The following is a 14453-nucleotide window of genomic DNA, read 5'->3' on the forward strand; positions in this document are numbered from 1 at the left end:
TGACAGAGGATGTGGAAAAAGCTAATGTACTCAATGATTTTTTTGCCTCTGTCTTCACGAACAAGGTCAGCTCCCAGACTACTGCACTGAGCAGCACAGTATGGGGAGAAGGTGACCAGCCCTATGTGGAGAAAGAAGTGGTTCGGGACTATTTAGAAAAACTGGACGTGCACAAGTCCATGGGGCCGGATGCGCTGCATCCGAGGGTGCTAAAGGAGTTGGCGGATGAGATTGCAGAGCCATTAGCCATTATTTTTGAAAACTCATGGCGATCGGGGGAGGTCCCGGATGACTGGAAAAAGGCTAATGTAGTGCCCATCTTTAAAAAAGGGAAGGAGGAGGATCCGGGGAACTACAGGCCAGTCAGCCTCACCTCAGTCCCTGGAAAAATCATGGAGCAGGTCCTCAAGGAATCAATTATGAAACACTTAGAGGAGAGGAAAGTGATCAGGAACAGTCAGCATGGATTCATCAAGGGCAAGTCATGCCTGACTAACCTAATTGCCTTCTATGATGAGATAACTGGCTCTGTGGATGAGGGGAAAGCAGTGGATGTGTTATTCCTTGACTTTAGCAAAGGTTTTGATACGGTCTCCCACAGTATTCTTGCCGCCAAGTTAAAGAAGTATGGGCTGGATGAATGGACTGTAAGGTGGATAGAAAGCTGGCTAGATCGTCGGGCTCAACGGGAGTGCCCCAAGGGTCGGTCCTGGGGCCGGTTTTGTTTAATATCTTTATTAATGATCTGGAGGATGATGTGGACTGCACTCTCAGCAAGTTTGCAGATGACACTAAACTGGGAGGCGTGGTAGATACACTAGAGGGTAGGGATCGGATACAGAGGGACCTAGACAAATTAGAGGATTGGGCCAAAAAAAACCTGATGAGGTTCAACAAGGAGAAGTGCAGAGTCCTGCACTTAGGACGGAAGAATCCCATGCACTGCTACAGACTAGGGACCGAATGGCTGGGTAGCAGTTCTGCAGAAAAGGACCTAGGGGTCACAGTGGACGAGAAGCTGGATATGAGTCAACAGTGTGCTCTTGTTGCCAAGAATGCTAACGGCATTTTGGGCTGTATAAGTAGGGGCATTGCCAGCAGATCGAGGAACGTGATCGTTCCCCTTTATTCGACATTGGTGAGGCCTCATCTGGAATACTGTGTCCAGTTTTGGGCCCCACACTACAAGAAGGATGTGGAAAAATTGGAAAGAGTCCAGCGGAGGGCAACAAAAATGATTAGGGGTCTGGAGCATATGATTTATGAGGAGAGGCTGAGGGAACTGGGATTGTTTAGTCTGCAGAAGAGAAGAATGAGGGGGGATTTGATAGCTGCTTTCAAATACCTGAAAGGGGGTTCCAAAGAGGATGGAGCTCGGCTGTTCTCAGTGGTGGCAGATGACAGAACAAGGAGCAATGGTCTCAAGTTGCAGTGGGGGAGGTCTAGGTTGGATATTAGGAAAAACTTTTTCACTAGGAGGGTGGTGAAGCACTGGAATGCGTTACCTAGGGAGGTGGTGGAGTCTCCTTCTTTGGAGGTTTTTAAGGCCCAGCTTGACAAAGCCCTGGCTGGGATGATTTAGTTGGGAATTGGTCCTGCTTTGAGCAGGGGGTTGGACTAGATGACCTTCTGAGGTCCCTTCCAACCCTGATATTCTATGAAAAAAATAATTTGCAACTCACTTATCTGGTTGTCATATACAAATTGGTTTGCAAGGAAACTCTCAGTGACTTTAAGGCAAGTAAAGAGAAATTTTTTTTTTTGCTCTTATGCTTTATGGGCAACTTTTTATGAAATAAAAATACTTATTTTATGTTTTCCCTTCAAAACATTCACATTTACCAAGTGACTATCTTTTTTTGGTAACTTTATTGAATTTCAGAATTTATACAATCATGTTATGCTTCAAGATATGAAAACTCTATTCTCTTATTTGCGGATGGTGACTAAGCATGAGGGACTAAGATATTAGTTTCTGAAGAATTTAATTTTTCATTTTAAAAAGCTAACTTTCTTGTCTTAATGGCTATAAAACTTCCAACTGTGAACTGATGCAGTGTTATCTTCCTGAATCTGTAGACAGACAATGCCAGTATCTTTCCAGTGCCCATATTGTTACGAGCAACAGAGTATGCAGGCACTGGAATTATAGTGGCAAGAGAGTTCCTCCATATTCCTTTCCCCCCGTCCCGGCCACCTCCACCTTTCTCAAAAACCAAGATGGGAGGGAAGGATAGATAAACAGAAACCTCTTGCCTTCCCCTTCCTCTCAGCAAGCAGACGGCTTGTGGAGTAGAGCTCTGTACATCCTCTTACCTTGCAGCAATCAGCAGATGTGGTAGGTGGAGGGAAGGATGAAAGAGGAGAACTGAGTCCTAACACATAGAAGTGGGCTTTGAAGGTCCAACAGTCCTGACTCAATACTTGCACTTCTCACACTACTCAGAGAAGGACTGCCATCTTCCCTTTTCTTTGATCATAATAGGAAAAACAATTTTGGGCAGATTACTTTTAGATATCTTAGATAAATTTTTAGTCTCTGTTCAAAAGTCTAATCCAGATGGAAGAGAATAAAAAGATGAAGAAATGATAATTACAACTTGCTACAGCTGCATGGATCTAATTTTACTGTGTCTGTTCCGAAGATCTAATACTTATGGCTCCACACTCAACTGTGGATTGTTGCAAATTCTATCCATTGTGCAGAAAAACAGAAGAGAGTTTTTCAACTTTTCAAAAGAGAAAAAACTTTATTTTTTGTCTTTCAAAAGAACTTCAGACACCTTCCTGTACAGCACAGTCCATCACCTGAAGCTGAATGCAAGCCAAAAGTCCATCCCTTGTCAACATTAAAAATTTGTTTCTAAGTTCTCCTGGTTGAATGATCACAACCCTGAACTGGGCAAAAAAATATCTTGCTAGTCTCCTCAGAATATGATGCCAGTTAGTCATGTCATACTACTTCCTCAGCAATAGTTTTCCAATAGTTATATTTTAGGCTTTAGTCTTCTAGCAGTAGATTACCGGTAATAAGTCTTGCCAGGCCTTTAGCTGTACACCTCTATGAACATTTTAAATATCTGTAGTTTGTGCTTCTAACAGTTAGTTCGGTATTGTCAGTCTTCTTTCTGTTCTGTCCCTCACGATGGATAATGGAGAAAACACTGAAGATAAATTTACTGGTAAGTTTAGTTTTAACAGCAGTCTTTTACAAATGTGGTTTTATCTGATTTTCAGAATTTCTTTGGGGTGACTTGATTAATCTCCACTTATTTCACAATTTTTAAAAACAGAACTTGGCTAAGAATTGCTAATTTGAAAAGCTTGCAAACGCAGGAGGAAATGCCAAGCTCTTTTCAAAGATATCCAAAGAGCATGGCAGCCATCATATGACCCACCATCAAAGTATATTCTTAACTTTGTTTCTGAATACAGTTACCACATACGGAAAATATCTTGACAAAAAGTTAGTGTGTGATTCCTAAAGAAAAATTTAGTATGCTCTTTATTGAAGCAAAGAGTTTTTGACTACAATTGTATCATTAAACACAGAGCAAAGCAGGCAAAGAGGAAATTAATTTCTAAGGAAAAAGTCCTGCAGGCATCATTCCCTGGGTGGCAACAGATGTGATTCACAACAGAGCAGTGGAGAATTTTTCTTTTTTGAGAAGCAGATGCAGAGCTTTCTGGTCGAATATTACTAGATTGTAAGTTGGCCTAATACCAACATTCTAAAAGGCCACAATAAAACAGCAAGTAAGGACTTGCAATATATAAACATTAATAACTTTGCCAGGAGTTACAAGAGCATATAACCTTTCATACAATATGTGTACTTTGCTTGAAACATATACTGGTTTAAGAGATAAAGGGCCAGATCCTGAAGCTGCTGTAAATCTGCATAGCTCTATGGAAGGTCCAGCTGACTATCTGGCACAATATTTTCAATGGTGAATTTTTGTCAGCAGTAGATATACGAAGACAAACATTCTAAGAAGAAAATTGGGAAAAAAAATATTGGCCCCCTACTGGAGGGGAAGAGAAAAAGCCAATAGGAAGCATTCATATGCAGTACCTCCTCCCCTTTTCCCTGTACACCTTTCATAAAAACTATGTATGGCCTAAGGCCATTCAGAACTAACGGAAAAAGAAAAGAGCATATGATGTAGTCAGATAATAGCCACTGAAAGGGGTATGTCTATTCTTTCCTGTGGAGTGAAGTCCGTGTTAATAACATGGTTTAGTTACTACTGCTCAGAACAATATTAACTAATCCCTCTGTTCTCTTTTACTCCCATCAGCGTGATCACACAAGAATGGAAGCAGCAGAATAGCTAATGGTAGTATGCACATTCTTTGGTGATATTTTCACTTCTGGGGTGGTGGTGGCAGGGGCACATAAAGAAAATACATGAAAGAAGAGCCCCTCTGTCGGTCTGACTGGGGATCCATTGAGTTGCGGCTGAGGTCTACTGTAGAATCCCAACCACCAAAGATTCTCCAGCTTTCTCAGCTACTTCTCTCCTTGCCCTCTGTTCATGCTGCATCCTTGCTGGTCCCATGGATTGTATGGGGAGCATGTGTCCTGAGAAGGACATATTTAATCTCATGGGATTTTTTTTTGGTAATTACTTGGTTCTCTGTACATTCTGATACTAACCAAATGCATTGGGGGGGGGGAGAGGAGTGGGAGAATATTGCAAATAATTCTCTCAAAAGATTAATTTTTAAACAAAGGATTGCTGAAACTATACTTTACTAATATTAAAGTATATCATGCCACATTTACAGGAGACAAAATAATATTAATACATTGGCCTCTAGCAAAGGGCTTGCCCAGAAAATTATGAATCTCATGACTCTATGCATCTGTTCGACTGTTATGTGTAAAGTATCTCATTTGATCCAAAAATTCCCTAAAATGTTAATTACAGAACTCAAATGCAAGTCTATGCATTAATAAATAACTATGCTAGGAAGACTGTTTGTGTTTGTTATAATTGAATACTTTGGCTGTCATCATGAATGGCAGAAAGCTTGCAGTTTTGCACTCTGAATGTCAGAAACGTTCAATAAATATAGCCAAATATCTTTGTTTTTCCTTTGTGATTAGGATCTTCTTGTACCCTGGAGAGGATAAAATATCATGCTCAGCTGCCCTTGGAAAACATTGGAAACAGCATTTTTCCCCCCATAATGGATGACGCCTTTCTGTCAAACTTATATGTGATTCAAGTCCAAACAACATGGCATTTTGGGTAATGGATGCTATAATTAAAATGTGAGTCCTAAAAAACCTGTTGTTTTAGTGGGTGTTCTTAGTAATGGCTTTGTTCTACATGAAGATAAAAACTCCCTAACAAAGGAATTAATGTATTGCTTTAATAGGCTGCACCCTGAGTTAAGTTTTAAAATTTATGAGTTCTCTGCAGCATTGTTCTTTAAACAATGGCATTGTCAAATGCAACCAGTGAGAAGATTAAAGTTCTCCCAGCAGATTAAGTACAAATTATCTGTCCTCCTGTTTCAGCATCATTTGTTCATTTATCACATAACGTCTAGTATTTCTGGTCAGTGTCAATATGCTCTGCATCCTTGCAGTTAACAGATGTCTTCTCTTGTCGAATGAATTACTTTATGTTTCACGCACTGGTGGCCGCAGATGTGTCACTATAGCAACATCATTAATTTCAGATCTTACCGGAAACATGCACTCCAATCAAACCTAATTATACCACATTGCTTTCTTGTCCCACAATAAGGAAACTATAATGCAATTATTGGGATACTTCATTTTCTATTCTACTGTGGCAAATGAGAGAGCCACTGTGATGGACGCTTCTTGTCAAAAAGCTTATTGATGAAGCACAAACCCAATTTACAATCATACAAAGGACTACCTTGCAATTATGTTAGTAAGGTAATTCTCCTTAGACTCAACAACTAATTCTTAATCATTCCAAGTAAAGCATGGACCACAGTATAAGATTTGTGCAAGCTGTTTTCTGTATTCTCTTTTCATTTTCAATATTGAGAAACCTGAGGTCTTTGCTTGTATAGAAATAGGACCACCCCTTTAGATCTGTTTTTATAAGATCAGTCACCAGGGTGGGCTATAAGAATTGCTGTGCTTTTTTTTTTTAAAACCTTAAACATCCAAACCTCAAGAGGGAAGTTAAAAAGTGAGAGTTATTTAACAAGTAAAAATTAATAATAATGTTTTGTTAAAATGAAAATACCAATTGTTCTAGACAGATCTTTTGAACTATTTATAATCATTTAAAGGTATCTCAAGGCAGTTATATACAGATTCTATTAATTCTCTCAATTATATGTTTATGTTTGGGATAAATCTTAGACTGAGAGACCAAATATCAGAATTAGGTAAGCAAGTTATAGGAAAAGATGATAAATCTGGGTTAAAGTCCCTCACCAGTACCTGACAGTTGTGTCTATGTATCTTTGACACCCATCATTTTAAAGTTAGCCAAACAATTTGTCTTTTTTAGTTCCTAACAGCATTGCTATTTTATAACCATTTAAATCATTAAATTACAACTTTAATCCTTCTTTCAAAACTTTGAAGGCAGTGTTTGGATAAGCCCTTGATTTGACAGCTAGCTATCTTCCAAACGATGTCTTAATGTATTCCACTAATCATTTTAGATATGTGTCTCTTTAGCCACAAGTACACTCCAGTATTAAATGTGTACAGTGAAAGATTGGCACACAAGTGGCCTCTATTTTTTAAAATAATTCAAGCTAGTGTGATTGCAATTTGTATGATGTGGTGTGGTCTAAGCAAAATCAATCAGATGCAAAATGTAGTTTTTGTGTTTTTTTTTTTTTTAAGTGACCCATTCAAATATGTGCTTTTAAAACTTTCTTTACTGGATTTAATAAAATAAAATAGTATTTTACAGCTGTAAACCTAAAATTCCATGTGACAGAAAGAATCTATATAAACATTTTAAGGATAACCACCTTTATGATTCATTATTATGTTGTATTGTGCTGATCTGCTAAGTGTTTTGATTGGTTACTTTCTTACTGGATCTTCAACTGAAGTTATCAAATGATAGCTTTTTTTGAAGAAAAAAAATGTAGCTTTCAAGCAGAGCTGGTCCGGAGCCAGATCTGAAGAAGAGCTCTGTGCAGCCTGAAATTTTGTCTCTTCCAGCAACAGAAGTTGGGCCAATAACGGTTTGTCTCTCTCATATCCTGGGACCAACATGGCTACAACACTGCAAGCCTTTTTGTCTATTACAGTTTGGAAAGCTATTTTCATATTTTAAAATGTATTCTAATTCATCTGCTCAGAATAAATGTGTATATTTTAGTAGATTGATTGATTCAATCCCAGAGAACTATGAAATGAGTAAATGAAACCAACAAAATAATGCTTTTTACAATATCCAACCACCACCACATTAACTGACACACAGCTAAGATCTATATTACAGTAAGTTCCTCAAATTTTTGCTAAGACTGTAGGGATACACTATGTGAACATGTTTAACTTTTAATAGGTAACAGAATATGGTTTGGTGGGGCTCGTCATTTAGGATTTTGTGGCTTATGAAGGGGGCTAGAGGGCAACAGAATAGATACTAAGAACACAACACTGGCCCAAATTTACACTTTACATACTTATCCTTCCAAGCTGTTCTGCTAAGGGCTAGTATGGATAGTTGTGTTAATTTTCCCAACATGCCAAATCAAATATAGTAAGGGAGTGCAGCTTAAAACATGAAAATGGGGTTGCACAGCCCAATAGTGGCTCAAGAAGAAATTGATAAATTGATGTTAGGAAAATGGAGCATCAGAAGTAACAACAGATGACCATGACTTTTGCTCTCCCTAAGAAACTGCTATTTTGGGGAGGATGACCTTTATGACTAGCTGTTTTGGCAAAGACTTGCTTTCTTACAAACCAGTCCTAACTTTGAGTCTTCTTAAAATATTTTCAAGGCAATGAGGTTGTAAGGGCGCACACAGATGAAAATGGCAGTATAAAGGCTAAAATGGCATATAGCATCTTTTGGAGTAACTCACATGGATAATTTATGCCATAATTCTACAAATACTAGCAAGTATAATTTACTATACTGAGAGGTCTCATTGAAATCAAGGGAACTATTCATGGAAATAAATTCTGTGTGGGGTAATAAGGACTTGAAGAATCAAGTCTATAGGCCCTGATCCACCAAAACATGTAAACACGTGCTTAATGTTTAACTTAAAAAAAAAAAAAATAAGTGGCTGTTTATCCTGTTACAAGGAAATAAATGAAATTAACATACGGAAAAAAGATTCTTAAATATATATATAAAAAAAAAAAAAAGAGAGATGATTCTGGGAAAACTGTAGCCACATGTACCTGTTTTATCCGTTAGTAAATATACTAAACGCCCCAACTCCTCTGGTATGGTGCTGGTTCGTACAACGGTTCCAGGAATATTGTCATCCTTCATAATCATCCACCCATAGGCTGCTTTGCCCATGTCCAAATTCACACGTAAACTGCAAAGAAGAGTATATCATACTCAGTGTAAACGCAAGACAATATCTTAAAAAGATGACAATTATAACCATAAAAAGTTATAATTGAACTAAAAGCTGCTTTTATCATAACATATCAGCAAAATCTTGAAAAATGACTTATTTGAACTACATAGTGAGATTATAAACTCTTTGTAGTAGGAACAGTCCTTTTGTTCTTGTTCCCTATGCCATGTCTGGAGTGCTAGGCACTACCACAAGTATATATTAATAGGTCTTCTTGGCCTTTCAAAGAACTATAAAAAAATTGCAAGTAGTTAGAGATATAATTTAGTTACTGTATTGAAAATATTGATTAAAATGTAATGATGCATAATTCAGCACAATTATATACATTTTATAAACAATTTCAAAGATTCCATCATCTGTTGATTATAAAAGCTATTTTCATTTTGTGATATGGAGACACATATAAGTTAGCATGACTTCCCCTTCACAACGCAACCAATGTGCAAAAGGCACTGTAAATGTCCCATCAACACTAGCTAGCTTTCGTTTCAGAATACAAGATTATGACTCGTGTCCCAATCTTAAAACCAATGAATTTCACATCCTTTCCCAGACAAGTCAGTCAACCAGAGTTGATTTCAGTCCTATTTATCTTGCTGAAGATCAAATTATGACTTCATTTAAGACTGTCTAATACAGTGCTGTCTGTTTAAAAGTGCTGCTGGGGACAGAATACCAGCAATTCCCTTAAGATTCCCAGCATGCCATCTTACAGCAATACCAAGATGGCAGAAGTACTAAAAACCTTTCAAATGCTTCCCATCTGTACCTTTGCCATCACAGTGTAATGGATACGAATGTTGTTCATGCATAAGCGACTGTGACTCACCTAAGGGGATAATAATTCACAGATACCTACAGGCCATGTAGACAACAGACATGCTTAATCAGAGTTGTATGATATTCAGCATTTTCAATACAGGTATTTTCATAGGGAAATAAATGTTCATCCTTTCGTAATTTGCTCAGCAAAAGACTACGTAAGGCTCAGGTCAAAAGGAAAAACAGGCTTTTCTGGACACTGGGTTTTTTTCCTCTCAAAGATAATTCTCTGCTATCTCCTTAGTTCCTTCCTTGCCAATTGTGTAGAATCTTGATCACCTGGAGGTGAATCACTTGGAGATTTACCCAGAATAGCTGGAATAATAACTTCCAGCTTCTTTAAGCCACAATAAAATTAGTTTAAACAAGTAGGACAGGCAACAGAATAGGGGACTAATAGATTTTTCTTTTTTAAGAAACAATTATCGGTTCATTAGAAGTACTGCTATTTGTTTATTTTTATTTTGTATAGTGTATCCCCAATCCCAGATCTTTCTTCTGATGCTTAGCAGGGACTGCATCGTCTCTATGTGTGGCCATCACCTAGCACATTGTTGACACTACCAAAATACTAATCATGATAAAAGCTTTGTACAATTGTTTTTAATAATTGTTCTACTTGATCTTCACAGCAAGAGAGGGTACAAGTACCCCTGAATGAAAAGTCTCATTAGATAAAGATTTTTGTGAGAGAGAGAGAGAGAGAGATGATGTGCTCGGTGCTGTACAGGCTCCACATGTTCGGTTCTTAAATAATACTACTTTTAATATTTCCTTTAAAACACTTTTATGCAGGAAGAGAATCTTGATTATATGACAAAAATTATCTTAAATTCAACAGTTCAAAAATAGCTGAAAGGTGTCAGGTGACAAAAGCCCACAGGTAAGCATAAAAAAAGTGACCTTAACAGAGGGCTAGATGCTGGGGGGACATGGAAAATTACAATAGGGTCACTGCTTCAAGCAACAAGAGGGAAATCAACTGGGGAATATGCTCAACGACTTAGATGTCTCTACACAAATGCTAGGAGTATTGGGAATAAACAGGAAGAACTAGTACATAAGCTAAATTACGACTGGTGTCACAGAGATTAGGTAGGATCAGTCTCATGATTGGAATATTTATATAGGGGGGTACTGCTTGTTCAGGAAGGAAAGGCAGGTTAAAAAAGCAGGTGTTGCATTGTTGTGAGGTCCAGAAGGAGGTGAGAAGCAGAGCAGTTGAAAGTCTCTGGGTTAAGATGAAAGGAGTAAAAAAGTAGGGGTGTTATCATCGTAGTGGTCTACTACAGACCACCAAATCAGGAGGAGGAGGTGGATGAGGCATTTTTAGAACAAATAAAAGAAAAATTCATAACATAAAACCTGGTTGCTATGGGAGACTAACTACCCAGGACATCTGTTGGAAAAGTAATATGGCAAAATACAAAATTTCCAGTAAGTTCTTAGAACGTATTGAAGTTTTATTTGAAAAAGTGGAGGAAGTAACAAGGGGGACAGGTTTCTTTGCAATGCACAGCCAGGGTGTTAAATCTGTGGCTCTATAGGGAGACTGTGATAAGAGGAAAGTATATATTTGATTATGAAATGGAAGTAACTTCCCTGAATCACACGCATGTTTAAACTGAAAACTTTTAATCAGCCCCTCACTGCCTCCTCCCCAACTGCCTTCCACCACTTCCCAAACATTTCCAGGAGAATTTGATGGGAGAAGCCAATGGAAGCACTCTAAGCAGCTGCTGTCCCCCTCCCCTGCTGCAGTTCTTCCTTTGGCTGCTTGTTGCTTCATTGCCCGCTTCCCTTATGGGAGCCAAAGGGACACAGAAAAGAGCTTGACCTTACCCTACAAAAGTGCCTAGTACAGGATAGCTCCCCTATTCCCATCAACCACCTATGGGAAGACCAGGACAGGGAAAAATAGGAGAAGCTGAAATCCACCCACCAGTTACAGCTCCCTGATTCTCTGCTACAGCCCTCGTATAGATAAGAATGGCCTGGGGCCTCTTTAACTAGCAGCAGCTGGTAACAGTCCCCTAGGTGTTGCACACTAGCTAAGAATAAGCTAGAGCACAGTGTGCTCTATCCATTCCCCTTTCCCACTCCAACACACCCCTTTGCACCAGGAACTGTGAGGAGGGAGGCATAAGAACAGGCTATGTTGGCTGAAATGCCAGGGGAATTCCCAGCAGGATACTTCAGGTGGTTTCTACTTCCTTTGCACCACCTGAGTGGAACAAGGAAATGGAACAAAGCAGAGAATCTACCTTCAAGTATTAATTGAGGACCCTTGCCCTTTCTTAAATAATATATTTGGCCCTGAGCGTGAAAAATCTAGACACTACTGATGCAGAGGTTCTATAGAGCCAGAGGGACAAGCATAGACATACATGGATTTCCAGGAGCCTGAGATGCTGTGCAACCATTACCTGACATTTATAAAGACAAACAGGGCCACAGCATATTCTTTCAGAAGTTGCTTGAGAGGCATCTCTGAAAAGGGACGGGGAACAAGTTGGCATGTACTTAATTTATGCAATTATTTTAAAAGAGTGCCTTTTTTCTGCTTTAAGCACTCCTTGACACATTTTAAAAATACAATTATAAAAACAGACTACTCCAGTAATCTCCTTTATCTAACATTTAACATACACAATCCAATAGCTCAAATAATCTTTAAATTCTTTAAAATTTCGCACCAGAGAGTCTTCCCAATCGCTCACAGCTAGGAAAAACAAATAGGAATTCAAACGTGTCCTAAGGTCACCAAACTAGAACTATTTTGGAATACAGAAGGCAGGGAAGTGAACTGGATAGCTTATCCTTTCTAAATGATCTCTATCACACTCTGATTTGAGCTAATTCTCTGCCCCAAGCAAATGGGATGGATGATTCTCAAAGAAGATAGGAAACAGGTTCTGTGTTTATACAGTGCCTAGCATATTTATATAGAAACACATATTCTGTGTTTATACAGTGCCTAGCAGGTTCTGTGTTTATACAGTGCCATAGGGTCCTGGTCAATTACTAAGGCTTCTAGGTGCTGTGCTAATACAAATAATTGATACTACTACTACTGAGCTCTTTTCACACAGAAGCACTGTACTCCATTAGAAAATAACATTTGTGGTTTCAGTTGATGCCCCTTGGTGAAACTTACTTCAAGAACCAGAGAGGAAAAGGGCCTTGGATTCCTGTATGGCAACTGAGTGAAAAACAGGGAAAAGGCAATTAATTTAACTTCCTTCAGGTGTTTCAGTGTTTCCTGCAAGCACTGAAATAAAGAAGTCTTGTCTCTTACAGAAAAAAATTCAACCCCTTACTTTCAACCTCTTCAGAAAGACACAAACTTCTGGTCTACAATGAGAGTGAACAGTAATAGATCTTATATCCCTAACTATATATGGTTATATACCAGGGGTGGACAAACTTACTGACCCTCCAAGCTGCATACGACAATCTTCAGAAGTTCGAGAGCTGGGGCATACCTGCTGGGGTACAAGCACTTACCGCACCACCTTGCGGCAAGGCAGAGGTCCCGATCTCCCCCCACCCCCAAGTCTGGTAGGTGGAGAATGTTGGGGCTCCTCAAGCCACATTTTAACTGTAAAAGAGCTGCATTGGCTTGCGAGCCATGGTTTGGCCACCCCTGTTATATACGCAGTAGGAAGTGATGAAATATCACCAAGGAATGGCAAGGTGATCTCAGATCTCCTTTTTATGGGTTTTTTGGATATGCTCAATGAAAAATAAGTTTATCCCAGAGACAGACGTAGTGAGCGGAGAAAGTCTAGTAGTTAATCATCCTCAAAGAAAAAAGTCAACTGAGACTTCCTTCCTAACATGTCCCATGGTTTTGACTTGTTGGCTAAGAGATCATTGGTTTTCAGAATTACACAGGTTGATATGTTATTGACAACATGTCCATATGTGATTTTGGACTCTACAAGACAGAACACACAGTCCGGCTAGTGGAAATTAATGTTACAGGCAGAATACAGGAGAGGCAGGGGCTGAAATTTTAAAGCAGTCTAGGAGATTTAGATACAACTTCTATTAACTTTAAAAGAAAATAGAGTATCATATTTACCTAAATTAAAAACTGAGATTTCATATTCTTCCAGACTGCTTTGAAAAACTAAATCAGAATACATAAGGACAATGATTTTGAGATCTGAGGATGAGGTAGGAAAGGAGGTATAATCGAGGGAAAGATGAATGATTGTTATCAGGAAAGGTTATTCAGAGGGTAATGATATATCACATGGAGTACCCGAAGGAACAGTGGAACAAAATATTAACATGTATTGGGAGAAATTATTGTTAGCTTTACTGATATTCATTGCTTCTAAAAGGACTGTTATAACAGGAAAAGAACAATCTCTTGTAGCAAATGTTAGAGAGACTTATTACTGAGATGAGTTAATAATCTCATTAAGAATTTTGGGGATCAATTTCTTGCAACTGTGTACGTTGGAATAAATGTTTATGTACCAAAGCCTATCTGATATCTTACACCAAAGCTAAATCAGAAAAACCAAGAGATGGAGAACAGCTATTAGGGAACTTATTCTACCCCCTAACATTGAAGGACTTTCAAGTGATGTGATATCCCTAGTCTTGTTTTCAATGTCCCAAGCAATACAGTTTCCATCAATTCCACTCTGAGTTTAGTCCAATAAATCTCTCACCAGATTTCCCCTATATTCAGGGCTACCTTTCCTTTTGCTGTTTATCCCATTACCCCTGACTAGCCCAGATACTGCATAAATTCTTCCTTTTTCATCCTCTCTTCTTTCTTCAGCAGCCCAAAGGATGGGTTGAAATAAACTGGCCTAAATTCTGCGGTGAGCCTACGGGTTTCTGTGACAGATAAATATGAAATATCTATTTTTAATTTAGGTAAATATGATACTCAAATAATGCAAACAGACCAGTATTTGTATATTATTTATATTCATATTTAATAAATTTACTTTGTCTTCTCCCAGTTTTCAATACACTACAAAAGATGTCAGAGGGAAGGTGGAGATTTTAGCACCTAGGAAGCATGGGAAGTTTTA

At 38.5% G+C, this 14453-nt stretch overlaps 1 protein-coding gene across 1 annotated transcript in view; it reads right to left on the reverse strand.

Annotated features, from left to right (window-relative positions):
- The window catches only part of ATP9B (ATPase phospholipid transporting 9B (putative)), a 280545-nt gene that overhangs the window by 69490 nt on the left and 196602 nt on the right, over positions 1-14453 (reverse strand). Inside the window, exon 13 of the mRNA XM_024206823.2 lies at positions 8381-8523. Coding sequence (XP_024062591.1) covers positions 8381-8523 — 143 coding nt within the window. The remainder of the gene's footprint in view (positions 1-8380; positions 8524-14453) is intronic.

The sequence above is a fragment of the Terrapene carolina genome, unplaced genomic scaffold, assembly GCF_002925995.2.
Source record: "Terrapene carolina triunguis isolate 2854851 unplaced genomic scaffold, T_m_triunguis-2.0 Scaffold58, whole genome shotgun sequence".
NCBI lineage: Eukaryota > Metazoa > Chordata > Testudines > Emydidae > Terrapene > Terrapene triunguis.